This window comes from Etheostoma cragini, chromosome 5 (assembly GCF_013103735.1).
Source record: "Etheostoma cragini isolate CJK2018 chromosome 5, CSU_Ecrag_1.0, whole genome shotgun sequence".
Lineage (NCBI taxonomy): Eukaryota > Metazoa > Chordata > Actinopteri > Perciformes > Percidae > Etheostoma > Etheostoma cragini.
The window spans coordinates 16,447,190-16,474,729 of record NC_048411.1 but is presented as its reverse complement, the minus strand read 5'-3'; the positions used below and the strand labels follow the sequence as shown (position 1 = coordinate 16,474,729).

At 41.1% G+C, this 27,540-nt stretch overlaps 2 protein-coding genes across 4 annotated transcripts in view; both read left to right on the top strand.

Moving 5' to 3' along the window:
* The first annotated feature begins 2,851 nt into the window (after positions 1 to 2,851).
* Positions 2,852 to 10,951, top strand: prdm12b (PR domain containing 12b). The gene is made up of 7 exons (XM_034872072.1): positions 2,852 to 3,358; positions 5,003 to 5,068; positions 5,669 to 5,793; positions 6,382 to 6,537; positions 7,837 to 7,951; positions 8,205 to 10,607; positions 10,862 to 10,951. Exons 1-6 carry the CDS (start codon positions 3,103 to 3,105, stop codon positions 8,693 to 8,695), a joined length of 1,209 nt encoding a protein of 402 aa, XP_034727963.1. The 5' UTR covers positions 2,852 to 3,102; the 3' UTR covers positions 8,696 to 10,607; positions 10,862 to 10,951.
* A 3,969-nt stretch (positions 10,952 to 14,920) lies between these two features.
* c5 (complement component 5) overlaps positions 14,921 to 27,540 on the top strand; it is a 24,709-nt gene continuing 12,089 nt past the window's right edge. Inside the window, exons 1-21 of one of the 3 annotated variants that reach the window (XM_034871975.1) lie at positions 14,921 to 15,037; positions 16,392 to 16,587; positions 16,899 to 17,052; positions 17,697 to 17,767; positions 17,861 to 17,958; positions 18,439 to 18,521; positions 18,607 to 18,697; positions 18,804 to 18,912; positions 20,462 to 20,594; positions 21,043 to 21,158; positions 21,250 to 21,438; positions 21,813 to 22,016; positions 22,108 to 22,320; positions 23,179 to 23,328; positions 23,444 to 23,567; positions 23,672 to 23,737; positions 23,862 to 24,053; positions 25,365 to 25,449; positions 26,128 to 26,213; positions 26,793 to 26,932; positions 27,091 to 27,324. In XM_034871975.1, coding sequence (XP_034727866.1) covers positions 14,970 to 15,037; positions 16,392 to 16,587; positions 16,899 to 17,052; positions 17,697 to 17,767; positions 17,861 to 17,958; positions 18,439 to 18,521; positions 18,607 to 18,697; positions 18,804 to 18,912; positions 20,462 to 20,594; positions 21,043 to 21,158; positions 21,250 to 21,438; positions 21,813 to 22,016; positions 22,108 to 22,320; positions 23,179 to 23,328; positions 23,444 to 23,567; positions 23,672 to 23,737; positions 23,862 to 24,053; positions 25,365 to 25,449; positions 26,128 to 26,213; positions 26,793 to 26,932; positions 27,091 to 27,324 — 2,802 coding nt within the window. In that variant the 5' untranslated portion in view covers positions 14,921 to 14,969. Of the gene's footprint in view, positions 15,038 to 16,391; positions 16,588 to 16,898; positions 17,053 to 17,696; positions 17,768 to 17,860; positions 17,959 to 18,438; positions 18,522 to 18,606; positions 18,698 to 18,803; positions 18,913 to 20,461; positions 20,595 to 21,042; positions 21,159 to 21,249; positions 21,439 to 21,812; positions 22,017 to 22,107; positions 22,321 to 23,178; positions 23,329 to 23,443; positions 23,571 to 23,671; positions 23,738 to 23,861; positions 24,054 to 25,364; positions 25,450 to 26,127; positions 26,214 to 26,792; positions 26,933 to 27,090; positions 27,325 to 27,540 lie in introns of all 3 variants that reach the window. The other 2 variants (XM_034871977.1, XM_034871974.1) reach the window with 2 other exon arrangements.

The following is a 27,540-nucleotide window of genomic DNA, read 5'->3' as shown; positions in this document are numbered from 1 at the left end:
GCGCCATTTGGGCTCATTCCCACCACCACCACCTCCTTCTCATCTCTTCTCTTCTCTTTCTTCACCATTCACATACTCTCCGTCCTCAGATCTACCTCTCCTCTCCTCTCCTCTCCACTCTTCTTTTCTCCTCTCCTCTCTGTTGTCCTCTTGTCTTTACGCGTGCCAGTCACCTGCTGCTCCCTCCGCCTCCTGACTTCCCGTCGTCTTTTCGGGACTAAAGTGGTTTCTTATTGGCTGTATAGAGCGAGTATAAAGGCGGATAGGACACCGGGACACAGTCACTAAGGGCTTTTTTGTTGTAAAAAGCTCATTAAAGCGTGTCCCCCCCCCCTTAATAAAGACTCGGGTCTCCATAAATAAACTCCCGCTCGGCCCGCGTGCGTGGCGGCTGCAGCCACACTCTCCTCCAAAAGAAAGAAAGAGACCGAAAAAAAGAAAAATCCAGCGTTCATTGAGTCAAATCAATTGAAAAAACATTTGCAAATCTGCCATTATTCCCGGATTTTCGCTCTTTTCTTCTCTTCTGTCTCTCGGGACAAAAGCACGCAGCCTCCGTGTTTGGCACGGATCCGTTACGCACGGAGCTGCGGGGAGCCCTACGGGGGAGAGCCGGCAATGAAGCCGCTGGAGGTGAGCGGAGAGCCGGCTGGAGGACTCACAGAGCCGCCTGACAGCTCCTGAAGCCGACGGAGGAGCGCTGGAAGCCGGCGATGTGTCTTTGAGCGGCGGGTAGAAAAACTGAAGCTGCGAAAAAATGAAAATAATATGAAATATAATATAATAATTACTATATATATATAAAAAAAAGATTCTATACATGCTGAATACTTCCATATTAGATATTAAAAATAAAACCATATTCATAGGAAGAAAATAATTACATTATATTAATACAAACTCTAAGAGGGAAAAACACATTCAGATTAATATATGTTCTATGTTATATTTAATAGCAACAAATTGAACTGGATCTGCAGATTACTGGTGGTTAAATAAGTGACTCTGCAGGTTGACATTTTTCTGTCTGATGAATATGTTGCATCAGTGCAAAAACATCAACAGGTTGAATCATTTTAGTCAGAAGGATCTGCTTCAGTTTCCGGCAAACTCCAAAATCGTACAAACTATAAAATAAACTTTGAACATGAACCATGTCGCAGATTCACTTTCATCTTCAGTAAAAAAAAATTATGAGAGCTGGTGTAAAGCTTTCACCTGCTTCAGAATCGTTAAACATTTTTTTTCAGCCTAACTCAAATTCCTTCGAGTGTATATAGTGTTCATTTTTTTGAAATCATAGTTTATGATAAAAAAAATTAAATAATTCTGATGTTTCAACCGACAGACTGACAAGAACAAAGGTGTGTGTGTGTGTGTGTGTGTGTGTGTGTGTGTGTGTGTGTGTGTGTGTGTGTGCGCGCGCGTGTGGGCGTGTGTGTGTGTGTGCGCGCACTTACGAGTGTCGATAATAAATGTTTAAAAGCTCATAAATAGAGATCAGAGTGAAAGAGAGAATAATAATCCTGTTGAGAACGAAAGTAGGGGGAGCAGGAGGAGGGTGAATGGAGGGATGAAGAAAGCAGCTGTTGTCTTGGTAATCTGTCCTCTAATCTGTTTTCCTGCTCTGTCACTCACACTGCAGCACACCTCCTCCTCCGTCTCTGCTTCTCCTTTGCTCAAATTCCACTGCTGAAGATTTGACTTTTAACTTTTTTTTTAAACTTAAGCTATTGTAGCCTATAGAAGAAAAATCAACAAAATCCAGTACTTCATCCCAGAGATGTTGGAGCTATGTGGACCGGGGTGTCAACATTTACAACCACACACACATGTGGGTTTCTACTACTGATAAATGAGCGGACGGACATTTAATTTTTGTTTGTTTTAATGAGTAAAGTGAAATATCTTCACACCGTTAAAAAGCTGCAAAGTTTACACACGTAGATGCATGTAGGCCTACTGTTTACATAGGCTACATGTTCAAATGTATACACATCTGTCTTCTCTTTAATCTGGTTAAATAAAACCTAACTATATACACAAAGCTGGAAGAACACTTACATGTCCCCTCATTACGCACCAAACCACAGACCCAGAACCTAATAGGTGTCCACATACTTTTGGCCAAATGGTGTAGTATAAACTCGACTGACAACCATGGCGTCTTTTTTGTTTGTATTTTTATTGTAATATCCACTCATAGGCTCTACTGTGAGAATTATTAATTAAAGACAATGTGTTTTCCTTTTTCCTCCACATCACAACTAACAGCCTATTTTCTGCCTTGACTCTACTTGACGTCTCAGATAATTCTGTACACTCACTTTTGATGTATTATGCAGGTTGTTCATAGTAAAATATATTTTTATTGAATATTTTAAATATACGTTTTCAACACTGTGAGCAGCACAAAAACTCGAATCTATTCCCCTTCGCTGTGCTGTGTGGAGACAGAAATCTCGCATCACGTGGAGGAGAGGAGATACAGTGAGCAGATCTTTAAAGCAGAGTATAGTCAGAAAACCTTGAGCGGAACAGGTCTCTAACTGCTGCTCTGCTCGGCTCTGTTGTTGTTGTTTTCTCATTAAGTTCTAATTGAGTGTCTCTAGGGTATCACGAGCCGGAGCTGTAAACGGAGCCAACAGAGTGTGGAGGACACACACACACACACACACACACACACACACACGCACACACGCACACACGCACACACGCACACACACACACTCGCACGCACGCACGCACGCACACACACAGACTCTCCTCCCTCCCCTCTTTATAGAAATGTTGGAGGAGCTGATTACAGCCCATTACAGACAGACCAACAGACAGACAGGGTGTATATAGACCCACTCACTTCGTGAACAGCGCACTCCTAACTTCTGTTAACACTTTAACACATTACACAGTAACAAATTGTATTGAAATAGAAGGAAAAAACAACAAGTGGAGCTTTAATTCCAGCAAGCCTCTGACACTTGTTTGGATCTTTTTTTTTTTAAGTTTTGTTCACCTGAAGGGCTTTCCCCCACCCTCCGGTCCCCTGACAGCGGCTCTTGCTGCAGCTTCTGTCCGCCCCCGGCTCCTTCCCTTCCGGCCATGGGCTCCGTGTTGCCCGGCTCCTCGCTGGGCCTGAAGTCGGGCTTCAAGCCGCACCAGCCGCTCTCCCTGGCGGACATCATCACCTCGGACATCCTGCACAGCTTCTTGTACGGCCGCTGGAGGCACGTGCTGGGCGAACAGCACCACCATCTCCCGCACCAGCATCACCTGCAGCACGAGGACCGCACCACCCCAAGCGCGAGCCCCAAGACCGCGTTCACCGCCGAAGTGCTCGCGCAGTCCTTCTCCGGAGGTCAGTAACGACACTTCAATTAACCAATCAAATTAATCTTCACACCTTAAATATCCTTTAATATAAAGTCATGTTTTAATCCTCTAGCTTCAGGAGACGGACGCTTAAATTTACCTCCAAAACAGTTGTAGACCTATTTTATTCTCTTCATCACTTCCGTGTGATCATTGAAGTCATGACTATAGCCTATGATCTTTTTGTACCAATATTTATTTTTTAATCTTAATGTATATCATTATGTCAAACTGATGAGCTTTACATTGGTGATAGAAGCAACAAAGGACTTTTATTTTTGCCACTTTATTTCAGAGATTAAGGCTTTTCTCCCAAGCAAATCTGTCATCCAAGCAAAATTATCACGTTGAACTGCGAAAACATGAAAATGCTCATGTGTTTGCACATTACAATAATCATTATCGTTTTTGTAAAAGTTGCAAGTCTGACAATGTCAAGTCTTGAATGTCTTTATCTGCAAGCCACCGGCGAATCTATACAAAATCATTAAAACCCCGATAATTAATTAGGTGTAGGCCTATCAATTAATTTACTGCACATGTTTATCGTTAATGAAAATGTCCGCACGTGTCGCTAACGTTAATTAATCATTACTAAATGTGGTATCTGTCTGTTTTAAGATCACATCTTTGAACAAATAAAACTAAGCTTCACTCGCGGCCTTTTTGTCTTTTACACGTGTTTCTTTTTTATTTCTAATACATTTTATTGTGAAATTCGTTTTCGTTTTCAGTCAACTTCGTTAGGAACAATTTGAAAGAAGCCGTACGAGCCTGAACCCGGACTCACGATCCTCCTGTTTCATTCGTAGAAGTTTTTTTCTGGTTTATTTCCCTCTGCCGGAATTTAAATGCGTTTTCTCCGTCGTGTGAACTGAATCCGCTGAACTTTCTCCTCATGGCATTTATGATTTTTTTCTTTTCTTCTTTTCTAGTTTTATATTCGGATAATCTTCTACTTTTATCTCCATTCAAATCTCTTTTCTCCTTTATGTCACAACCTGTTTCACGCTCCGCCCTGAGCGTGAAACAGCTTGAGACATTTCTATGTTTCTCTTTGTATTTTTAATTTTAATCTCCTATAGCCTATCATATTATTTATTGTATTTTTCCATTTTAGTTATCCTGTTCGGGATCTTAGACTATTCTTCTTCTCCTCTTCTTCTTTTTCCTCTCTAGAATACATAAAGTCTGTCCATCTAAAAGCCGTCATGAATTAAGATTTCTCCTCCCTGTGGCTCAGTGGGCAGCAGGGGGGAGTTGTGTAGACATAATGCGGCTATTGAAGGAGAAAAAAAGAGCATTTAACCTCCTTTTGGCCTTTGCCAAGGCTCGGTTCCACACTGGCATCACTGCTTGTGGGAAACTTCAGCTTTGCAACATTGCAAACATCATGTCCTTTTCCAATAAAACACACAGAGCAAGGGTGCAGATCACCCGACTCACTGTTAAATCTGTAACAATGTAGCCCAGACGGAGTTCAACTAATCTTTTATTATTTATTGTCACTTCTATTTTTCTGATTTCACTCATCAAAGTTTAATTTTTTAAGATTAGTAAATAATGCCAAATAATGCTAGCAGCAATGCAGGCAAATCAATACATGTGTTTTCATTTTGGTTGTGTTTAGAGGTCCAGAAGTTGTCCAGTCTGGTGTTACCCAGTGAAGTGATCATCGCTCAGAGTTCGGTCCCAGGTAAACTCTTCCTCCATCTATTTCTGTTTGAATGATAAACCAGCTAACACGTAATCTGTCTTGGTATTTTTATTATTCTCATTTAGCATGAGAAAAGCCCAGGCCACTTAATTGGGACACTTGCTGACATGAATAACTCTTCACTTTAATCTGCTTTCTCTGGCTTTTTACCGTCAGACCTCACATCACCTCACCTGTCACGCTGAACTTTCAAAGCATTGTCTCCTTATGAACACCTGTTGATGTTGACCAGGCTACCACTAAACATGAATTATAAAGAAATAAGATTTCAGAATGATAACTGGTCTAGGTCCAGCCTATAAAAGCATTTCCCTTCAATGTCAGTCAAGGGTTGACATCTCTAGAGATAAAGTTGAACTGAATGAGAAAAAACATTTAAAATATGAAAGAAACCTGAAGAAACCGACTACAGCTATAAAGTAGCTTTGGCCTATTCTCTCTGTAACGTCAGAGGTGTGTGTTGCATGACTGTATAGCTCCTGTTTGGGTGTTTAGTTTTAACACTGTCAATATTGGCGTGTAGGTTATATGCAGTATATATTTCTGTAGTAACAGCAGTGTGCCTCTGCTGTATTTCAGGAGAAGGTTTGGGTATTTTCTCTAAAACATGGATTAAAGCTGGAACAGAGATGGGACCCTTCACCGGACGCCTCATCTCACCTGAACACATCGACCTGTACAAGAACAACAACCTTATGTGGGAGGTAAACAAAGTTTACTGTAACTCAACATTAATATTTAAATCTACCAAAATTTACATTCATATTGATTTATATACTGACAATATGAATCATTGTTAGCTAGCTAGCTTGCATTCTAACTTTCTGGGGACACAGCCACATGCTTGCTAACCTTTCAGCTACCACCACAAATAGAATCTAAATCATTATGTGGGAAACACTGCGGCAATATCATTAGAATGACATGACATAAACTTAAATAGTTTAACATGTCCGTGAACAGATACAGTTTGGTTGGCAAAGGTGGTTAGCAATGAAGACAACAACTCCCATGATCCCATACAACTTCATCAAAAGTCTGTGTTTGCATCCATAGTTTTCGATTTTAAGAGACCCCTAGTGGCAGAAAATCACAGTTTTGTACGTTTAACTAGCTAGGTCTATAAAGACTAGCTATTGTAAGTAACAAGGCAACACTCTGTATCTTACTCAGTGGCAAAGTGTCTAGCTGACGGATAAATTATTGAACTCTTGGATAATAAAATAAAAAGAAAGCAGTAATATAGTAAATATAACTGGATATAACAGGACTTGTTTTCTCCTCCTGCTCAGGTGTTTAACGAGGACGGGACGGTCAGGTATTTCATTGATGCGAGTCAGGAGGACCAGAGGAGCTGGATGACTTACATTAAGTGTGCGAGGAACGAGCAGGAGCAGAACCTGGAGGTGGTTCAGATCGGCAGCAGCATCTTCTACAAGGCCGTGGAGGTCAGTGAACGCATCACCGCATCACAAATACTAATTCCACACTACATATACTCCACTACAAGTATGAGTCCTGATTGATAATCAAAAAAGCAAAATGTTCTCTGTCAAGTGTTTCATATTATATGATGTTTCTGGATTCATATTACTGCTGCATTCATTTGTATGTTGCATTTGACTGCTGTAGATGTTTGAGCTGATTTTAATTCCTTTTTTATGCTGTTGGGTAGTTTAATCCGCAGAAAAGCATCATCTTTTATAAGATGACCATATTTTTGTAGCGTCACTGTCCTGTGAGAACCACGTATCTCTTAGTCAACTCTTCATGGTGTCAAACATTCCTGTTTTAAGCTTTGTGACGATGCATTTTCCAGCCGATCCAAGAGGCTTTTTTAAGACTTTGTTAAGATTATTTAGCATTTAACATAAAGGAATACTTCATCCTTCAGTTTTAAACAAGCATTCAACATCAACACATCTGGAGATACATAGTTTTTCACTGGACAGGAAGGGGATGAAAAATAAACTGTCATCTGAAAAGTTACTAAAGCCGTCAGACAGATGTGGTGTAGTAAAAGTAAAATATTTAGCCTACAGTTACCTACAATTTTTGCTTTAGTACTTGAGTGACTTAACTCTCTCCCTAACCAGAAAACAAACATGTCAGAGTTTTTAATGATGTATATCTGAAACTAAGAACCTCAAACCAAAGACACTATGGTTAGTTAAAAGTTATGAGGAGAACCAGGTTACAGGATGCTGCAGGTATTTTAAGGTATTTATAGCCTAATGCAAGTGCTTGCAGATAGGAAAAATCCTGTTCATATTTCAACTTATATAACATAATGTGATTTGTTGCTAGAGCAGTTTCCAAAATGTGCTTTTAACATTATAAAAATTTAACATGAAATCCAGACATCAAATAAAGCAGAATTAAAATCAGTTCTGGTAATTTAATATTTTATGACACAATTCAAGTAAAACTAAGACCCATAAAGATGCAAACAAAACATGAAGATGCAGACATTTTTTGAGTAAACTGAGTCATCTTCATCTTAGCAGCTGAGCAGACGCATTTAGAAGAGTTCAGGTGTGTGTTGCCCTCTGCTGGCTGAAAGAATTAAGACTAAATGTAGTGTTATGACACGTAAGTTTCCATGTCAGGTGTTCTAACAGAGTGCTCGATGATTCATAAAGTAATTATAGATATTTAAAGACAGGAAATGTCCAAAAATATCCTCCTCCATGGCAGTGACTGACAAATGATTACTCCTTGTATTAACTCCATGGATTTCTCCTCAGACAATCCCTCCGGATCAGGAGCTGCTGGTCTGGTACGGAAACTCCCACAACACCTTCCTGGGAATCCCTGGAATTCCTGGAGGAGATGAGGAACAGAGCAAGAAGACCAAAACCGGTAAGGATTATTGGTCATTGATCTGTGAATTTATCCACAAATTTGAAACTGAAGCAAAGGAACTAAACAGACCTAAGAGTCACAGATTGACATAAAAAGCTGAATTTTGCTTCCATGCATTCAGCTGATAAAATAAACCATTACATTTTCTAGCAAGGCTGTTTAATTAGAATTAATATCAGGCCTTGATACAACATCAACATCAAAATGTTTTTGTGTGGCGTCAGTCTAAATCGTTTCTCCTCCACTTCAGATGAGTTCCACACCTGTGAAGGCTCCTCTTCCTCCTCCTCCTCTTCTTGCTCCTCTTCCTCTTCTTCCTCCTCCTCCAGTCTGGGCCGCATGCGTTGCGTCATCTGCCACCGCGGCTTCAACTCCCGCAGCAACCTGCGCTCCCACATGCGCATCCACACGCTGGACAAGCCGTTTGTCTGCCGCTTCTGCAACCGCCGGTTCAGCCAGTCATCCACGCTGAGAAACCACGTCCGGCTGCACACCGGTGAGCGCCCGTACAAGTGTCACGTCTGCCAGTCCGCGTACTCGCAGCTGGCCGGCCTTAGGGCGCACCAGAAGAGTGCCAGGCACCGGCCCACAGGAGACGCCGGTGCTGCGGTGGGAAGCGTGGTGTTGCAAGCTGCTCACGCAGCTCACGCAGCTCACTCACCTCCTCCTCACCCACCACAGCTGACCGCCATGCCTCATCCAGCATCACTGGTTCGCCATGTACCCACCATGGTGCTGTGATAGGGGGTAGACGGACAGACGCACCAAATTACAGACAGACAGATAAGCAGAATCATGTTTTGACTTAAAAAATGTGTGGACAAAATAAGACAGAAACGTGTATCACTATCATTGAAGAACATGACTGGAAGTAACCCAGGTAGCCAGATGAATCGGTCCAACTACGGCTCATTGTTGGCACATTTGGCTGTGTTCTGGTAGCCCAATTCTGACAAGAGGCTCCAGTTAGTGGCTCTCACTTCAGCGTTTGACCAGAGTCCGAACACAAAATCAGACCTGGTTACTTTGGCTGATTTTGGCAAATCATTCATTATCCTGAGTCCAGTCATTTTCAGGAAGGATTGTTACGCTAGAAACACAATCCATAGTATTGACCTTTCAGAGCAGAAGTATTACATAAAAAATGTGTTGATGCTTGGTATCAACACGCCAGCAATCACTTCAAATGAGGATATCCTTTCCAATCGGCCACAAATAAAAGCTGAGTTGTCAGTTGACTTTCTCGAACAAAACAGCAGTGAGCTCACTTATATTCTTACGTTCATTCTTTAATAATGTGATACTGAATTCTGACCGGCAGATGTTGCCAAACACTTCAGATCAATTTTGAGCATGTTGATTCAATGGGGTTTGGTGCTTCAGAGAGTTCTGTCTCCCTATCGCTGGCGCCATATTCAGGGCACTGCTAGACTTGGATTTGAGTTACCTGGGTAATAATTTACAGAGAAAACTCCACTCTCCAACAACTAGATGGCTGTTAGCTTGATGACAAGTAACATCATTTAAACATCAAACCAGTCAGATTGTTCAGAAGTAAACCGAACACTATTTAGACAGAGGACGTTTGTACATTATATGCATGCACACATACACATCTCTAAGTAAACAGACACACTTAGATAATCACAGACACACACCAACAGTTCTTTTATTAAAGGTCCCATAACATGGTGCTTTTTGGAGGCTTTTATATAGGCCTTAGTTGTCCCCTAATACTGTATCTGAAGTCTCTTTCCCGAACAGCCACTAGAGCCATTCCCACAATGAGCTTTCCTTAGGACGTGCCATTTCCATGTCTGTAGCTACTGAGGAAGGGGGGAAGGCAAGGTGGAGGGTGGGGATGTGGCCTTGACCAACTGCCACTCATTTGAAAGCCATGATGTTTCCCTCTCATGGGCGGATCAAATTCTCTGGGCGGGCAAAGTAGAGAAAGGGGAGGTAAAGAGCAAGATTCCAGATCGGCCCATCTGAACTTTCATTTTCTCAAAGGCAGAGCAGGACACCCAGGGCTTGGTGTACACCAATCGCCCTTTCTAGCCACTGGGGGACCATAGGTGTGCTGGGGGAACGCATATTAATGTTAAAAAACCTCATAAAGTGAAATTGTCATGCCATGGGACCTTTGAGAGTTTAAGAGACTCTGATAATGATTCATAAAACAGTTGCATGATGGTACACAGTGTTAGCCTGTGACTCTAGTTTAAATCACGTTTCTGTGAGAAGATGATGTCGTGCTTTGGTTTGCATGCAAATTATTCTCTGTTAAAGGTATGCGTATGTTGAAAACCAAGAGGCGTTACAGTCTGAGCACTGAGGCTCCTTCACAGGAGTTTTTGGTAGATCGTCCTGTTGATCAGTTTATAGAAACATCCAGTTATTCCCATGTAACAGGTAAGCATTCATGATGCTAAAGTTCAATCTATAGTTTCTGTGTCCACAAATTAGCCTTCACGACTCAAGGACATCAAGGCCTCAACACTTTGGCATGTATTTAGTAAAATGCCCTTCACACCTGTATTTAAAAGTTAGCAGAAATATCTTGGTGACTTGGGTCAACTTTAAATCACAAAATTATAATAAGTAGCATACTGTCTTGACAGAGCTGACATTTGAGGGAATGCAGCACCAAAGAGTTCAAAATGGGGAAAGCTAAAGTATCGGAGCCACCTGTTTTGTTTTTAGTTCACTTTATTAAAGATGCTCCAGAGTACAAACCTGGTTTTCACACATGCTAACAATATGACTGTTGACTAAATTGGGTAAACTGATTGTGCTATTAGCCTCCTTTAGCCACAATGTCACCGAGATAACACAATATTGTTGAAGAAGAACACAAGGATAAACTTTGCTGTGACACTTTCTGGTGTAGTTTTTGGTTTTGAGTAGCATTGAGCCATGCTCTCATGTTAACATGTTGAATTATAGTAGCATCCAAGCTAGCACTTAAGCACACACCTTGGTGATTGAAAACCTTGTGAAAACTGAAACGAAAATTAATAGTGAGCTTATTGATAACACTTAGCATTATGTGGAGTAATGGGCTACTAACTCCAAAGAGGTTTAAGCACTCATTTTTTATTCTACATTAGCATGAGTGGTGTAACGCATGAAAGCACCAAAGTCAAAAAAGATTTGTTTTTATCTCATGTGCACATGAGATTAAAACAATTTTATTATGGGACTCAGCGTAAGCCGCATATTAACGTGTTATCAGAAGTGAACGATGTTGGCGTCTTTATACTGACCAACCAGTAAATCTACTAAAAACTCACCAGATTCATTTAACAAAGCTCATCACTTATTAAAATTGGCAAAGCATTAAATATGTGGTATTGTTATTATTATTATTATTATTATTATTATTATTATTATTATTATTATTAATAATAGTTCATGTATGTCGTTGGTGAGATCCAAATTAGGTCTCAGGTAGTTTCAATTGAAAAAAATTAGAATTTAAGTTTCTAAACCTGTAACTCTTTCTACATGATTTGTTCCCTGATTTCTGTATATATATGTTGTTAAGTAATCAGAATTGTGATGTAAATAAACTATCGGAGAAAAGAATGTGAATAAAAAACATAAGATGTACTTTATGCCTAGAATATAATTCAACTGTCACTTTATCTCTGTATATGTATAAGGTCATATATGGTATGTATTGTTATATGAAATATGTTGACTTCTATAAAGGACATTGTACTTGAGCCTATATACTCCTAATAAAGTATTACTTCACCTTTAACCTCTGCTTATGTCTGTAAGTCTGTGTACTATACATACATACAGCTTACATACAGTAGGTCTACTCATTTCAGTCCACTACTGCCAGGAGGCATCCTTACCAGATGCCTGAACCACCTCAACTGGATCCTTTCGATGCGAAGGAGCAGCGGCTCTACTCCAAGCCCCTCTCGGATGACTGAGCTTCTCATCCTATCTCTAAGGGAGATGCCTGAGGAAACCCATTTCTTTTTTCAGTTCTTTTGGTCATGACCCAGTCTTCATGACTATCGGTGAGGGTAGGAACAAAAACTGACTGGTAGATGGAGAGCTTTGCCTGCGGGCTCAGCTCCCTTTTGGTCACAACAGTGCAATAAATGGAATGTAATACTGCACCCGCTGCTCCAATTCTCCGATCAATCTCACGCTTCATGGTCCCCTCAGTCGCAAACAAGACCCCAAGGTATTTAAACTCCTTCACTTGGGGTTAGGACTCACTCCCTACCTAAAGAAAGCACTCCATCGGTTTCCTTCTGAGAACCTTGGCCTCAGATTTTGAGGTGCTGATCCTGATCCCAGCCGCTCCACACTCGGCTGCAAACCGATCCAGTGAGTGCTGAAGGTCACAGGCCGATGATGCCATCAGGGCCACATCATCTGCAAAAAGCAGCGATGAGATCCTGAGCCCACAGAACTGCAACCCCTTCCCACTCCAACTCCGCCTCGATATCCTGTCCATAAATATTAAAAACAGGATTGGTGACAAAGCGCAGCCCTGGCGGAGGCCAACCCTCACCTGAAGCGAGTCCGACTCACTGCGAGAACCCGGACACAGCTCTCGCTTTCATCATCCAGACATTGGATGGCCCTGAGAAGGGACCCCCTGACCCCATACTCCCGCAGCACCTCCCACAGTATCAGTGGGGACCACGTGTCACGTGTCTTATCCAGATCCACAAAACACATGTAGACTGGTTGGGCCTACTCCCAGGCTCCCTCCAAGATCCTTGCAAGAGTGAAGATCTAATCCGTTGTTCCACGACCAGGACGGAATCCGTATTGTTCCTCTTTAATCTGAAGTTCGACTATCAGCCAAACCCTTCTTTACAGCACCTTGGAGTAGACTTTACCAGAGGGACTGAGAAGTGTGATACCCCTGTAATGGGCACATACCTTCTAGTCCCCCTTTTTGAAGAGGGGAACCACTAGCCTGGTCTGCCACTCCTTAGGCACTGTCCCAGACTTCATCGCAATGTTGAAGAGGCGTGTCAACCAAGACAGACCCTCCACACCCAGAGCTTTCAGCCTTTCTGGACGGATCTCATCAATCCCTGGGGCTTTGCCACTGTGGAGTTGTTTAACTACCTGACCATAAAACTGATCATTGACCTTTGGCCTTAGAATGCTCTGGTACCACGTACACGTTTGAGCATGAGAAAGAGGTGCCACGTAGCTTTTATGGGCTGTGCCCGCCTGGGCTCCGTGTTTGCTCACAAGCCTGCCGTCTGGGCCTGGCTCCAGACAGGGTCCCCGGGCTTCCTCAGGGCAGGGTCCCTCGATCCCTTCCTCGCTTTTTCATAGGATCTTGAACCATTCTTTATGATTCTTTGGCCCCTTCCCTGAGACCACTTTGCCATGGGAGACCCTACCAGTAGCATGAAGCTCCAGACAACACAGCCCTCAGGTTCATAGGGACACACAAACCTCTCCACCACGATAAGGTGATGGTTTCTGGAGAGGTCATTGGTTACCTTGTACTGTGAATAAAGGGCCAATGAATATATGAAATTATAAAATACAAGACATTGTTAAGCAGTAAATACATTACATCAAATGTGCTGCAGCTGGTTAATGCATCTATGATAATAACATTTAATTGTAATAATTTAAAACTGACAGCCCATTTTGGCTGCGTACTGAGAAATTTTGTTTTATGCTTTAAGTATATTTTACTAATAATATCTGGGATTTTGCTTTTAACAAAGTATTTTTTGATTGAGTCATTGCTACTTTAGTGAAAGTTGTGCATACATCTCCCACTGACATGATCTCAATTTGTTTTTCTAACTTTATTTTAGCAGGAACAAAAGCATGATGACCATGTTGCTTAGTGTCTACTAGGTGTGGAAAAGGTAAAGGTTTATGTCTGCTAAAATGTTAGCATCAAGCCAATAACATGTAAGTTGTTGTGTGTACAGTTTTTTCTGCTGCCCCCCGAGCCCAAAAAATAAGTGAATACAGCTTTAAGTGTTTTAACTATTTTACATTAATGAATGTCTGTTACAAATAAGCCATTGCCAAAGAAGTTGCAACAAAGATAATTCATCTCCAAAAAAACTCTCTTGTATTTCTCAGTATGGCTATGTTTACGAAATGGTGGCGTCCAGCAACATTTACGAGCAGAAGCTCAAGTAATGCGTGTGCTCACCCCTGAGAAAGCACAACAGCAGTGTTTAGCTTTGGAGACAAAGAGTACATAACAATTTACAAGATAATATACTAGACCTCTTCTAAAAAGTTCATGATTGTCCTTGAGTTGACGGCATAAACACAACTAGCAACTGTGTGGACGAGGGGGTGGGGGGTTTTGCACGATTACCAAAGGCTTGGGTCATGTGGATGCGTCGACGGTGTTGTTTTCATTACTTAGAATTCCTCATGGGGGTGACAGAATCTATGCACTATAGCTTTAGGATGATGAACTCTTTAAATTTTGATGACTGTGATCTTTTCATCTATTGCCACCCTCAGGGCATACTTTAGCTCCATTGCTGTTGAGATAAATCATCAGGATGTAGTTTTATGTTATTGTGGCTGTAATGAACTCTGCAGCCTATCAGTGTAGTTAGACCTGCACTGTTCTGTACAAACTGTTCTTAAAAATGTACCTGATGCATATCATTTATGTTATTTTTTTACTGCAGAGTGAAGAAAAGAAAAAAAAACAAGAAAAAAAAACACCAAATGTAAATTTTTGCTTTCGGATTTGACGACTGACTGACAAGCTGATAACAGAATCAACATTGTTGGGTAAGATCAGAAAACACAGGCTGTGTAAACTCACCTTTGACACACACACACACACACACACACACACACAGAGAAGAAGATCCCACTCTGTCTGGTTTTCTGATAACTTGCAGGTATTTGCCAATAGTTGAGGTAATAAATAACTGATGAAATATAACTCTCTGTCACTGTCAGTCAGTCTCTCAGTCAGTCAGTGTGTGTGTGTGTGTGTGTGTGTGTGTGTTCACTCCTCACCGTCACGATGAAGGTATGTGTCCTCCTGATGTGTGTGTTTTGTCTCTGTTGGAGGACGGAGGCCGATTCCAGATCGTAAGTATTATTATTATTAGTAGTATTATTATTAGTATTATCATTCACTGCCTAACTATCTTGTTGCAATTGTAGAGTGCATTAGTACTGTTTGTGTAACTGCTGCTGTAGTGCAGTTTGTGTTTTTGTCAGTTATTTGCTTGTTTAGAATATTCTCAAATGTTGCTAACAGGTATGCATACATGATGCTTTAGCTCAAATGTTTCGATGTCTTGTCAGGTTTTGGAGTTTGGAGTGGAATGGAGTCTTTGCAGACATCTGCTTGCAAGTGTATAACCGTACAGATAAGAACAGAAAAAGTCTTTCTAGAACATACTCCTGCACTGTACGCCACACAGCTCCACCTTAATCAAACATCTGTTTCATATTGCTGGAATTGTAGGGTCTTTGCAAATTAGAGTGTGGTCTAGACATAATCTATCTGTAAAATGTCTTGAGATAACTCGTGTTATGATTTGATACTATTAATAAAATTGAACTGAATTGAATTTGTTTGTGATGCAGAGCAGAGCTGTGAACAGACTTTGTGAGGGTCAGGGGGTGAAAATGAAACCTCCATTTGTAGTTCACAGAGTCTCACATCAGCCAAGCAACACAAGCCTAATAAGGAAAAGTATGTCCAGATCGTGGCACCAGAGGAAAGATCATGTTACGATTACCCCATCTCCACTCTGTGAGGCAGGAGAGTGGAAGTTATTTAAATCATACAGTCAGCCCCTGAAGAACCTTAATGGCCAAAAATTAAACACAAAATGTAAAATAAAAAGTCACAATCCCACAGTTGTATGCCTATGTGTTTTTGCATTGTCAAAGTAACATGATAGGCTATGGCTTCGCAAAGTGCTGCCTGACTATTTTGAGCACTTGCACACACTGAGGGTTTAGGCCATAGAGGTAGATTAGGTTTAGACCTTTCTCGCTGGCGTTCTTAATTAAAGCTTTAGTGCGTAACTTTTTGATATTATTGAACGTCTGTTACAGTCAAGCCATTGCCAAATGATTTGCTTCAAAGCTAATTAAGAGTTTCAGCCCCACACAAATCTCTCTGTATTACTCAGTATGACTATGTTGATTGTGGCGTCCAGTGACTTTCGTGCGCAAAAACTTGCTTGACTGAAGATAATTGCCTCTTCGTTTTTCATGTTTTTTTAATCCTCCGTGTCCCCCTTGGCAACTAGAAACTGCGATGTGGGGGGAGCAGTCACGGAAAGTTTGCACCATGTGGCCAACGTGCGCCAACACTTTTGTTGTCAATACCTTAAATTCCTCAAGGGGACGACAGAAACTACGCACTATAGCTTTAATGAACGAGTCTCCTTTTGATCATAAGTCCAGGTGTGTTCTTCTCCCTCAGGTATCTGATTACAGCTCCTCTCTCATTCCGTCTGGATGCTGTGGAGAATGTGTTGCTGCAGTTGTTTGGTTTTGAGACTGAGGAGAGGGTCTACGTGTTCTTGAAGACCTCCATGGCTCCAAATCATGTGGTTTTGGATAGGGAAGTCGTGACCCTGAACACCCTGAACAAATACCAGGCTGTCGCCAAAGTCCAGGTTAGACTCAACGATGCGCAGAGCTGAAAGTTATCAGAACTTATCACCACCCCCAAGGAGGTGATGTTTTTGGTTCACTGTTTTGTCAGCAGGATTTAGGAAAAACTACTGACCCAATTTTCATGACACCTGGTGGAAGACGTAGTATAGGCCAAGGAAGAGCCTACTTAATTTTGGAGGAGTTCCAAATCACTGGGCAGATAAACAAATTGTTTTTCACTTTTGTCACCATTTCTCAATAGAGTCTGCCAGAAATGTCCTTTTAGTTGTAGGATAAGGTTTTAATCAACTGTTCCGGTTTGTCTCTCTAGCTGCGTCCAGGTCAGCTGGATAAGAGCGTGAATCATGTGATTCTGCACGTCCAATCAACAGTGATCAACCAGCACGTGTCTGTGTCCATCAGCCGCACCAACGGCTTCCTGTTTATCCAGACAGACAAACCACTGTACACCCCCAGTCAGAGCGGTGAGAGTTTAAAACCACATTACAGAAGAGTACACAATCCACTGCACACCAGTGCTGAACCACTGTTTGTCTGTGGAGGAATGTAAATACGTTTACTTACCTACTCAAGGTTGTTACAGATTAGATTTTATTACATAAATTATTTTTGTACCATTGAGGCATAATGTTCATTGACCTCTTAGAAGCCTTTCTGAATTTGTGTCTTGAGGGCGGCCGATTGTTCTCTTTTTTTCGGAAATCGAAATATGGTCACCCTAACATAAAGGCAAAGACATCCATCCATTTTTCATTTAATTGCTTGTTTGCTGTCCTCTCTAATCTTGCAAATTTTGGTCACAGCCGGACATTTGGGGACCAAGCCCCTGGCACTTTTTTATGCACTCTGGTACCTTATTTGCATTCAAAGTACAAAATAGAATTCCTAGTGTGAATTAATTTACTGTATTGTCATTTTAAATGAGTCTGTGAGCACACCGGCAACCTTTCTGTAAGTTGAGTATCACTGGTATACAGTGTATACATGTAGAAACTAAATCAAATGAAATGTCTTTACCGTGTGACTGTGTGACTGTGTGTGTGTGTGTGTGTGTGTGTGTGTGCGCGCGTGCGTGTGCGTATGTGCGCGTGCGTGCGTGTCTGTCCAGTTAAAGTGAGGGCGTTCTCCCTGAACCAGGAGCTGACTCCGGCCAATCGCACCGTGTTTCTGACTTTTAAGGTGGGTGTAATGACATGCAGGACCAGCGGGGTGTAGCAACACACCACAACATGTTAATAGGATGTTATCTCAGATCAGTAAACTTCCCCACAGGATCCAGATCAATCTGCAGTGGACATTGTGGAGATGTTTGACGTCAACAATGGAATCCCATCGATGCAAAACCCGTTCAAGATCCCCATTAAACCAAAGTAAGACCTTAAAAAAAAAACTAGCCACTACAAGCTGCAAAATAAAATGTATACACATTCTGATTCCAAAATGTTTATATCGTTAATGTGCTTCCATATTGTAGCCTATGTAGCATTGTTAATGTGATTCCAGGTTTTATGTAGCATTGTTAATGTGATTCCAGGTTGTATGTAATGTTGTTAATGTGATTCCAGGTGGTAGGCCTATGTAGCATTGTTAATGTGATTCTAATATGTTTATAATGTTGTTAATGTGATTCCAGGTTTTATGTAGCATTGTTAATGTGATTCCAGGTTGTATGTAATGTTGTTAATGTGATTCCAGGTTAGAGGTAATGTTGTTAATGTGATTCCAGGTTGTATGTAATGTTGTTAATGTAATTCCAGGTTGTATGTCATGTTGTTAATGTGATTCCAGGTTGTATGTCATGTTGTTAATGTGATTCTAAGATGTTTATAATGTTGTTAATGTGATTCCAGGTTGGGGATTTGGTCTGTTGAAGCTTCTTACTCTGACGATTTTACAACAACAGCAAAAGCAGACTTTGAAGTGAAAGAATATGGTAACTACTAAAAAAAACTACTTTATAAAATATGATATATATATGGAAAAGTGTAAAATGTAAATTAATGACTGTTCTGTTTCAGTTCTTCCCAGTTGCTACATCCTTGTGGAACCAGTAGCTAACTACATTAGCTACGGAAACTTCAACCGTTTCAACTTCAAGGTCTCGGCCAGGTGAAGAAACGCACGTCATGTTAGATATACAGAACTCAAAATAATTCAATGAAATTATTAACATATTTCTTAGCTGTGAATGAGACCAAACATGTGTGTCTCTCAGGTATAATCACGGTGCTCCGGTGGCTGAAGGCGAAGTGTTTCTGCGCTATGGCTACGTTAGCGGAAAGAATCCTCCGGTTATCATCCCCAGCTCTGTCACCAGAGAGACAGTAAGAGAAATGAAAACTGATATACAGCAAGAAACACCGTTAATATAAAGTGTTAATATAAACACCAACAACTCACTGATCTGCACTAAACTGAGAGTTTTTAATACAATACCTAAATTCCAGGACAATTCTCCAACTTCTTTTCTGATATCTTAGTTTAAGGAATATTATTATAATAATAATATATATATATATATATATATATATATATATATATATATATATAATATATATATATATATAATATATTATATATAATAATAAGTATTAGTCTTACATTGCCAGACCTATTGCCACAGCACTAAAGAGAAGATCTGCCCCCTTCAAACATACACTACTGGATTTTATTTCTGGCTGTCTTTTCCTTAAACCAATCACAATCGTCTTGGGTGGCGCTAAGCTACATACGCAGCAACTGGGGCTCTGCAAAATAGTCTTGCGAAGGAAGGTTTTGTTTTAAAAAAGAAAGAAAATGCCACACACAAAATGAAGTGAAATAAACTATTCACACGATACAGTAATTTGATTTATATAAATTAACTGGAGACACGGTTAACTGTAATTTGCTCTTACCAGTGTATTGCTGTGTGAATTTTGTGTGTATTTTGTCCACAGCAATCCCTGCCAACGGTCCCAAAATGTGTCAGTTAGATGGTAAATGCCATAAACATATTCTTTGTGGATCTTTACAGTCATTCTTCAAAAGAACCAAGCAGCTGAGTAGGCCTGGGTTGTTGCACAATCCAAATTTTATTGAACAATGCAATTTTCAGTGTGTAATGTTAGCTCAGAAGTTCCGGTTGCTGTTTCTCTTCCTCAAATGGAAGGTGAGGGACATACAGCAGAACGTTTGGCGTCACTGAAACTATCTGGTAAATTAAGTATCGTCAATCCAGACTAGAGGAATATAAACAAATTCCACTTTTTACTTTTGTCATCTTAAAAATCAAAAACAAAAAAAAACTGTTTCTACCAACAATCACAGTAAGAGTGAGAAAAGAATAGTTTATAAAAATGTTTATCTAGTTTGTCTTTTTAGAATTTTAATTTTGGATAATTTTTTTGTCAGGATTGAATGCATCCTGAAGAAAAAACAATAAAGCCAATTAGGCCAAAGAAAAATTACATGCAACCTTTTCCGCAATGTTTTTAAGAAAATGTATCAAAGTTTGAATTGTTCAGGCAAAGGTGTGAGATATAGTATTATCCATAAAAGAGTGTCTCTGAGTGGTCATACAAATCTTGTTTTAATGGATGCAAGGTAACGCAGAAAATCACACATGTAAATTTTCGAGTAAATCTTTAAATGTGACAATGGATTTATTGTTAAACATTGCATGTTTTGGCCACTACTGTGATATTTGAACCTTTCTGATATTTGATGCAACCATCACATTTCAGTCAGTGTTAACAAAGAAATATATTAAGGTTTAATACCGAGCACCAGATTATGTGTTCACAAAAAATTGATTTCACTGCTTATTCTCTCTTCAAAAACAGCGTGTACATAGTTTTATGTTCTGTTGTCAGCAGTTTTTTTGTCTTTCAGTTGTCCCTGACAGGTGAAGTGGACGTGACTGTAAACATGGAGCAGGTCCTGTCCAAACACAACGGACCAAAAGACCTTAACAGTCTGGTGGGGATGTACCTGTACATTGCTGTCCTGCTTCAGGAGAGCACAGGTACACACCTTTCACCTGCATCCCAGTCTTAAAGGGGACATTACAAGATTAATACTTTGTCTGTAATAAGAACTGCCTACTGAATACTACCAAGGAACGCAGAGAGTATACTGCATATGTCAGTTGTATGAATCTGTACAATCAATTTTATTTCAAAGTCTGCAGGCCTAACTTCGCAGTTTATAGAATCTGAAGTAAACAAGTTGTTGAGACCGTTTCAGCACTTTGCATAAACTGGTCCAATGCATGCTGGAATTTTTTTCCGTACATCTGGGTATTTTTTGCATACTGCAGATTTTGCTTTGTTTGCATACTGCACACTACATTTTTCCCAAATCAGTACGTACTGGTGGTATAGTAAGTGGTTTCGAATACCACCTTTGACACATACAGGATATTATGTTTACATTATGTTCCCCCTCCTCACTACACTCCTCTCTTCTCTCAGGTGGGATCACTCAAGAGGCGGAGTTTGCTGCAGTGAAGTTCGTTAAATCACCTTACACGCTGAGCCTCGTGTCCACGCCCCCCTTCATCAAACCTGGACTTCCTTATAACATCCAGGTGTGTGTCTGCAGCGTAACCTTCACACCTGTTCAACTGTAGCTTGGTCAGGAATTAACTTTAATTTAGTGATTTCATGGTTTCTCTGCAGGTGCTGGTGAAGGATCACCTGGACAAACCGGTGAAACGGATGTTGGTTCGCATGGTGGAGCGACAGCTGTTCAAACAGGGGATGGAGAGCGAGGACACCCCAAATCCCGACAGCTCCAACACGCAATCAGATGGCCTTGCTGTCTTTATCTATAACATACCGAAAGACGCAGTCCGAACGGTGTTAAAGGTGAAGAGGAGGATGCTGTCTTTCTGTTGATTACTTGCTGTTTTTATGTTACTTATATTTTGTTTACTTTTTTTGTTACTTTATATTTACCTCTTGTTATTTACAATAGACCTACTTTTCTTTACTTGCTGTTTATGTGTTGTTCTTTACTTGATGTTTACATGTTAACATGTAAACATGTTATTGTTTGCTTGTTGTTTATGTGTTGTTTGTATGCTTGTTGTGTTTAAATTGTGAAAGTTAACTTTTTATTTTTATTGTTTCCATGTTTTAGTTCCTGTTGTTTATTTTTCGTCTTCGTTTTGTTTTCTTTGTTGTGTACTTGTTTAAACCTTTATGTTTAGGTGTTGTTTTTGTTGTTGCTTACTTGTCAGTTTGAGACGGCAGACCCCAGCCTCCCAGCATCCAGTCAGGCCAGACTGAGTCTGGAGGCTGTGTCCTATCACTCCCCGAACCAGCGTTACCTGTACATTGACCCCCCGCTGCCGGGTCAAGGCCTGGAGGTGGGCCAATTCTCCAACATCAAGGTGTACTCGGCCATGCCCTCCTACGTGCCCATCAGAGCTCTTAGCTACCTGGTGAGGAGACATTAGATTGTGCACAATGTCTCTTTTCTCCTGTTTCCATAGTTACTGATGACTACTAATTGTAACTCCTGTGCCCCTTCAGGTGCTCTCTAAAGGGAAGGTTGTGGACTTTGACAGTCAGAAGGCTGTCGCCAGCAGCGATAACAAACATACTCTGAGCTTTGAGGTGACGACCTCCATGGTCCCGTCCATCAGACTGGTGGTTTACTACATCCTGTACGGAGAGGGTACATCCGAGCTGGTGGCCGACTCTGTCTGGCTGGACGTCAGCGACAAGTGTGTCAACGGACTCAAGGTACAACAAGACAAGTGTTTTATTCTGTTACTTCTCATTTGATTTATTACCTCAACACACATTTTCATAATGAGGTTATGGTATCAATCTCTGGTTTCAAGTCTTACAGTCTAATACATATAGCAAATTATTGTCCTAGCGGGGCGTGGCTACATGCTGACCTGATAATCAGGACAGCTGTTTTAGCCTTTTGAATATTAGCAACTTAACCTTGTTAGCATTTAGCTTAGCAAAATCAGCATGTGCAGTTTTAAAATAATTATCTGGTGACGGCCAAAATTGCCAAACTCAAGCTTTCAAAATAGCAGTGCACTAACCAAGAGTCTTGTATTGTCTTGTCTTGAATTACTTGAAAGAAGTACTTAAGTAAAAGTACAACTAGGCCTATCTTACCATATAATTATTTTGATAGTTAAAACTCACCGCTAGAGACCTCTGCTGGCCAAGTTGGTTCCTTATGGTTTAGCTCTCCTGCTAACTTGAATGTGGATTAAATGATTTAATTGTGCAGCTCTTAGACTTTCCAAATTTTATCGAACTGAATGGATCAATTCCTATAGTAAATAAGTCATTTTGTGGGGGTTTTGACACTCAAAAAAACGTATCTACTGATTTACCAATTTGTCTATCGCCATGTTATTTTATGGGAAAGAATCTTTTTGTGTGTGTGTGTGTGTGTGTGTGTGTGTGTGTGTGTGTGTGTGTGTGTGTGTGTGTGTGTGTGTGTGTGTGTGTGTGTGTGTGTGTGTGTGTGTGTGTGTGTGTGTGTGTGTGTGTGTGTGTGTGTGTGTGTGTGTGTGTGTGTGTGTGTGTGTGTGTGTGTGTGTGTGTGTGTGTGTGTGTGTGTGTGTGTCTCAGACTGATCTGTCATATTCTACTGGAGTCTACAAACCGAAGGAAAACCTCCGGCTGGACGTCAGGACCAATAAGGAGGGTCTGGTGGCTCTGTCTGCTGTTGACTCGGCTATCTACACACTGCGACCCAACTACAGGGACCCCATTAGCAGTGTAACAGAGGAAACATACCATTTCACCTCAGAAGACATTTTTTTATAGTAATAGTTTGTGAATATTATTTGAAGTTCTATGAAACGGCAGTAATAGGAAGTATGGTGGCCTGCAGGTTATGCGTCATATCGAGGGCAGTGACCAAGGCTGCGGAGGAGGCGGTGGCAGAGACAGCGCAGATGTATTCCGATTGGCTGGCCTTACCTTCATCACTAATGCTAACGCCCACCCATCGAACAGCGGTACGCCAATCAATCAATCAATCAGTCAGTGACAGTGTTTTTGAAGTGATTTGAGTTTATGTGTTGTATATGTGCGTATGTGTGCGCATGCATGTGTGCAGACGAGGCATGCAAAGCAGTCGTGCGTCCAAAACGAGCTCCAACGGAAGAGGACAAGAAAAAGAAAGGTGAGACTCCACCTTTAAACGTTTTCTAATGAAACCAGAATGACTGATTCATTCAGAAACACATTTCCTGTATTAGTTTCAGAACCGAACAGGAAGATAACAGTGTCTGTGCTTTTCTGTCCAGCGGAGAGTTACGGTCATTTGAAGATCTGCTGTGAACAGGGCATGAAGTACATCCCAAAGAGTGTGACCTGCCATCAGTTTGCCCAGCAGACCTTCAAAAAACACCCTCATTGCAGAGAGGCCTTCAGAGCCTGCTGTGAGTTTTTCCAGCAGAACCTGGACCAGGACCAGAACCTCATCCTGGGACGCCAAGGTCAGTCTGGACTCATCACACCCCGATCACACACAAACACACACAGACAGAAAGACAGCACAGGAAGTCTACATAAAGTGAAGTTACCTCTTATGTCCGTTAGGGGATGCCATAAATCCTTTGGGTTGTGGTATTTCTTAGCTGTGCAAGATTGATTCGCTAGTGGTGAAGGAGTTGGCTAAGGTGAACGTTAACGATGCTAAGCCGACCACACGACCAAGCGTTGGTTGGCAGATCCAGAGTAGCTCTGGGCAGATCCAATAATTTTAAACTTCAAAAGAGTACCCGCCTTCAAGGAAGTTAACACTCAGTGGAGAGTGGCCAGACCAGAGGGGGAAGCCTCTCCTTTCTAAGCGTAGCTCCCATGGCGCCATTTTAATGCTACGAAGTACTCACCTGCAGTTAGCATCCCATTGACTCCCATTCAGTTTGGCGCCACTTTGACAGTGAATAACTTTACATCTGAAGCATTAGGCTTAGGGCAATGTATAAAAAGCTCCATTACCTTATACCTCGACCTTATACCTCATACCGTCGCATAGTCGACAAATAGCCGTATTGTCAGGAGAAGCATGCAGACAGTTTGGACTTCCATTAGCTGTTTAGGTTTAATTACTAATGTTAACTAGCATGTTAGTTTGCAGTTAACAGTAATTAGCCTGTTTAAATCCTTCCGATTCAAAAAAAATAAAAAGTTCATATAAAACGTCATCATGTTGAGTCGATTATAAACCAATCAGCTGTTAAATGGCCAGCGACGAGGCCAGCGTCTTCCAGCATGCTCTGGGTTTGCCTGGATCTTGCAGTCGGTGAAAAGCAGCGACTGCGCTGCCTGTGTCTCAGAACTGCGGCCGCCTTGCTCTCGTGAGATTATCGTTGCCTACGTGTGCATGACATTAGAGCAAGTTGGGATCAAGTCGGACACAAATCGAATTTTGCTCATCTCAAACGAGCCTATTGTCAGGAGCATGCACACAGTTTTGCACATTGAAGGTTTCATTCCCACCTCCTCTTGTAATGTGTATCCAGTCTGATTGAGGCTGAAGTAAAGCTGAACCTGACCGTGTGTGTGTGTGTGTGTGTGTGTGTGTGTGTGTGTGTGTGTGTGTGTGTGTGTGTGTGTGTGTGTGTGTGTGTGTGTGTGTGTGTGTGTGTGTGTGTGTGTGTGTGTGTGTGTGTGTGTGTGTGTGTGTGTGTGTGTGTGTGTGTGTGTGTGTGTGTGTGTGTGTGTGTGTGTGTGTGTGTGTGTGTGTGTGTGTGTGTGTGTGTGTGTGTGTGTGTGTGTGTGTGTGCGCGCGTGCGTCCGTGTAGCAATGGGTGCAGACTTTGACGTGGCTCCTTCTTTGGTGCGGAGCTACTTTCCGGAAAGCTGGATGTGGGAGGTGAAGCCCATCAGGTGACAAAAATCAAACTATTACTACTTTATACTAAACTTCACTACCTCTCAGAGGGTAAGTATTGTTCTTTTTATTCAACTAGATTTATCTGACAACTTTAGTCACTTTACAGATTCAGTTAAAACAAACTAATCAATGATAATGTATTACTATAGATTAAACTACACAGCAGTGCATAAAGTAATTAAATGTGCTTCAACTTTAGCAGCTGCAACATTAAAGTGATGAACACATACATGCATCAATAACTATAATACAATGATATATAATATACGGTGTATTATTCTGCATAGTGAGTACTTTTGCTACTTTTGGTACTTTAAATATTTTGATGCTTCTGTACTTTTACTTTTATATTTCTACAATGTAGTGTTACTACTTTTACTGAAGTAAAAGATCTGAGCACCACTGAATTAAAAGAAAGCCTTACTAAATTAGGGGAGGAGTGAAGTAAAAACCAAAGATCGACACATTATAAATTTGTCTAATTTCTACACCAGACTAATTTAATTAGATGAGTCTGGTGTTGAGAACATTTCCTGTTAGACTGAAGTCAAACGGAGGGATATTTAAACTGCTTTTATGAGTTACGAGATATAAGAACGCGGCAGGGATACCCCTTCACCCTTTACATTACGGAGGACTTTTCTGAATGTGTTTGTTTTTGGTTTCATTAGTAGTTCAGGCCGATTGCTGGTCAACAAGCATCTACCAGACTCTCTAACCACCTGGCAAATCAGGGCTATCGGCATGTTTAAGAACGGTGAGATTCTTTACCTCCTTAATGTTCAACATCCCTTTCTCTTCTAATACTTAAGTTAATTCATTCATTCATTAATTGAAGAAAAGATCTCCTGTTTGTTCATTTCCATCCATCCTTCATCCTATGAACGTCTAACTTTTCTACTACAGGAGTCTGAACAGTTTCAAGAGCAGCTGTATGAACTCGTTAAACAGTTTAAAAGCAGGTGTCTAAGCTTTAAACTAAACTTCATTGTTTTGTTGACATGTAAACTAAAGTATACTCCACTGGAACGAGGATGGGATTCAAGCCTCAGCATGCAAAGCACAACGGATAAGCAGTCCATCGCCAGTCCATCGCCTTAACCACTAGGTCACCTCATTGTATAAGTCTAGACAAGTTGTTCTCTAAATCCTTTTAAACATGAAAGAATATTGTCAGTTCAGTGGAGAAAACATTCTTTTTTTAAATAAAACACAGCATGAATCTGAAGAAAAGCCACATTCCAACACTGCGAAGGGAATTTTTGGTATTCACACAAATCAAGGAACTAAGTGGCGAGATTGGGTCAAGGTGTTTGACCTGTGTGTGTCTCTGCAGGTATGTGTGTTGCAGAGCCGGTTCAGGTGTCGGTCAATCTGCCACTTAGTGTGGACGTTCCGCTTCCTTACCAGGTGATCAGGGGAGAACAGCTGGAGCTGAAGGGCTCTGTGTACAACCAGCAGTCGGACAACATAAAGGTACAACTACAGTCTACTACATCTCCCATCATCCTCTGTTGAGAGCTGTAGTTTAGTGATGTGTAAACATGGTGATGATTGTTTAATTTTTGATAAATGGAAAAAAAAAGTTCCCTTACGTTTCTCCCTCCGTTTCTTCCACTTTGTTTTGTCCACAGTACTGTGTGACGCTGACGGCCGGCCCGGCGCTGTGCCTGCAGCAGTCCCAGCCGGATGCCAGGGGGACGGGGCTGCAATCCACCGCCTGCAGCTGGAGTTACCTGGCTGCAGGGGAGGTGGGGCAAGTGACCTTTACTCTGCTGGGCCTGGAGCCTGGAGAACACACGCTGACCTTCACCCTGAAGACATACAAAGGAGACACAGACATCCTAGAGAAAAAGCTACGAGTGGTGGTACGAATGGATAAATGTATAAAGTATATACATTAGGGCTGTCAAATGATTAAAATTTTTAATCAAATTAATCATAATTTTCAGTGGATTAATCAGGATTAATCACCATTTGCAATTACACCTGAATCCTAACTATTCTTTTTCTGAAATGCATACCAAAAGATATATAACAGGACACAGATACATAATTTTCATATTATGTGCACTGTCAGTCCC

Excerpts from the sequence above, each read along its gene's own strand:
- prdm12b (XM_034872072.1), top strand. The coding sequence starts at position 3,103 with ATGGGCTCCGTGTTGCCCGGCTCCTCGCTGGGCCTGAAGTCGGGCTTC. Across the intron at positions 5,069-5,668 it reads CGCTCAGAGTTCGGTCCCAG|GAGAAGGTTTGGGTATTTTC; the intron begins GTAAACTCTTCC and ends GCTGTATTTCAG. Across the intron at positions 6,538-7,836 it reads TCTTCTACAAGGCCGTGGAG|ACAATCCCTCCGGATCAGGA; the intron begins GTCAGTGAACGC and ends ATTTCTCCTCAG.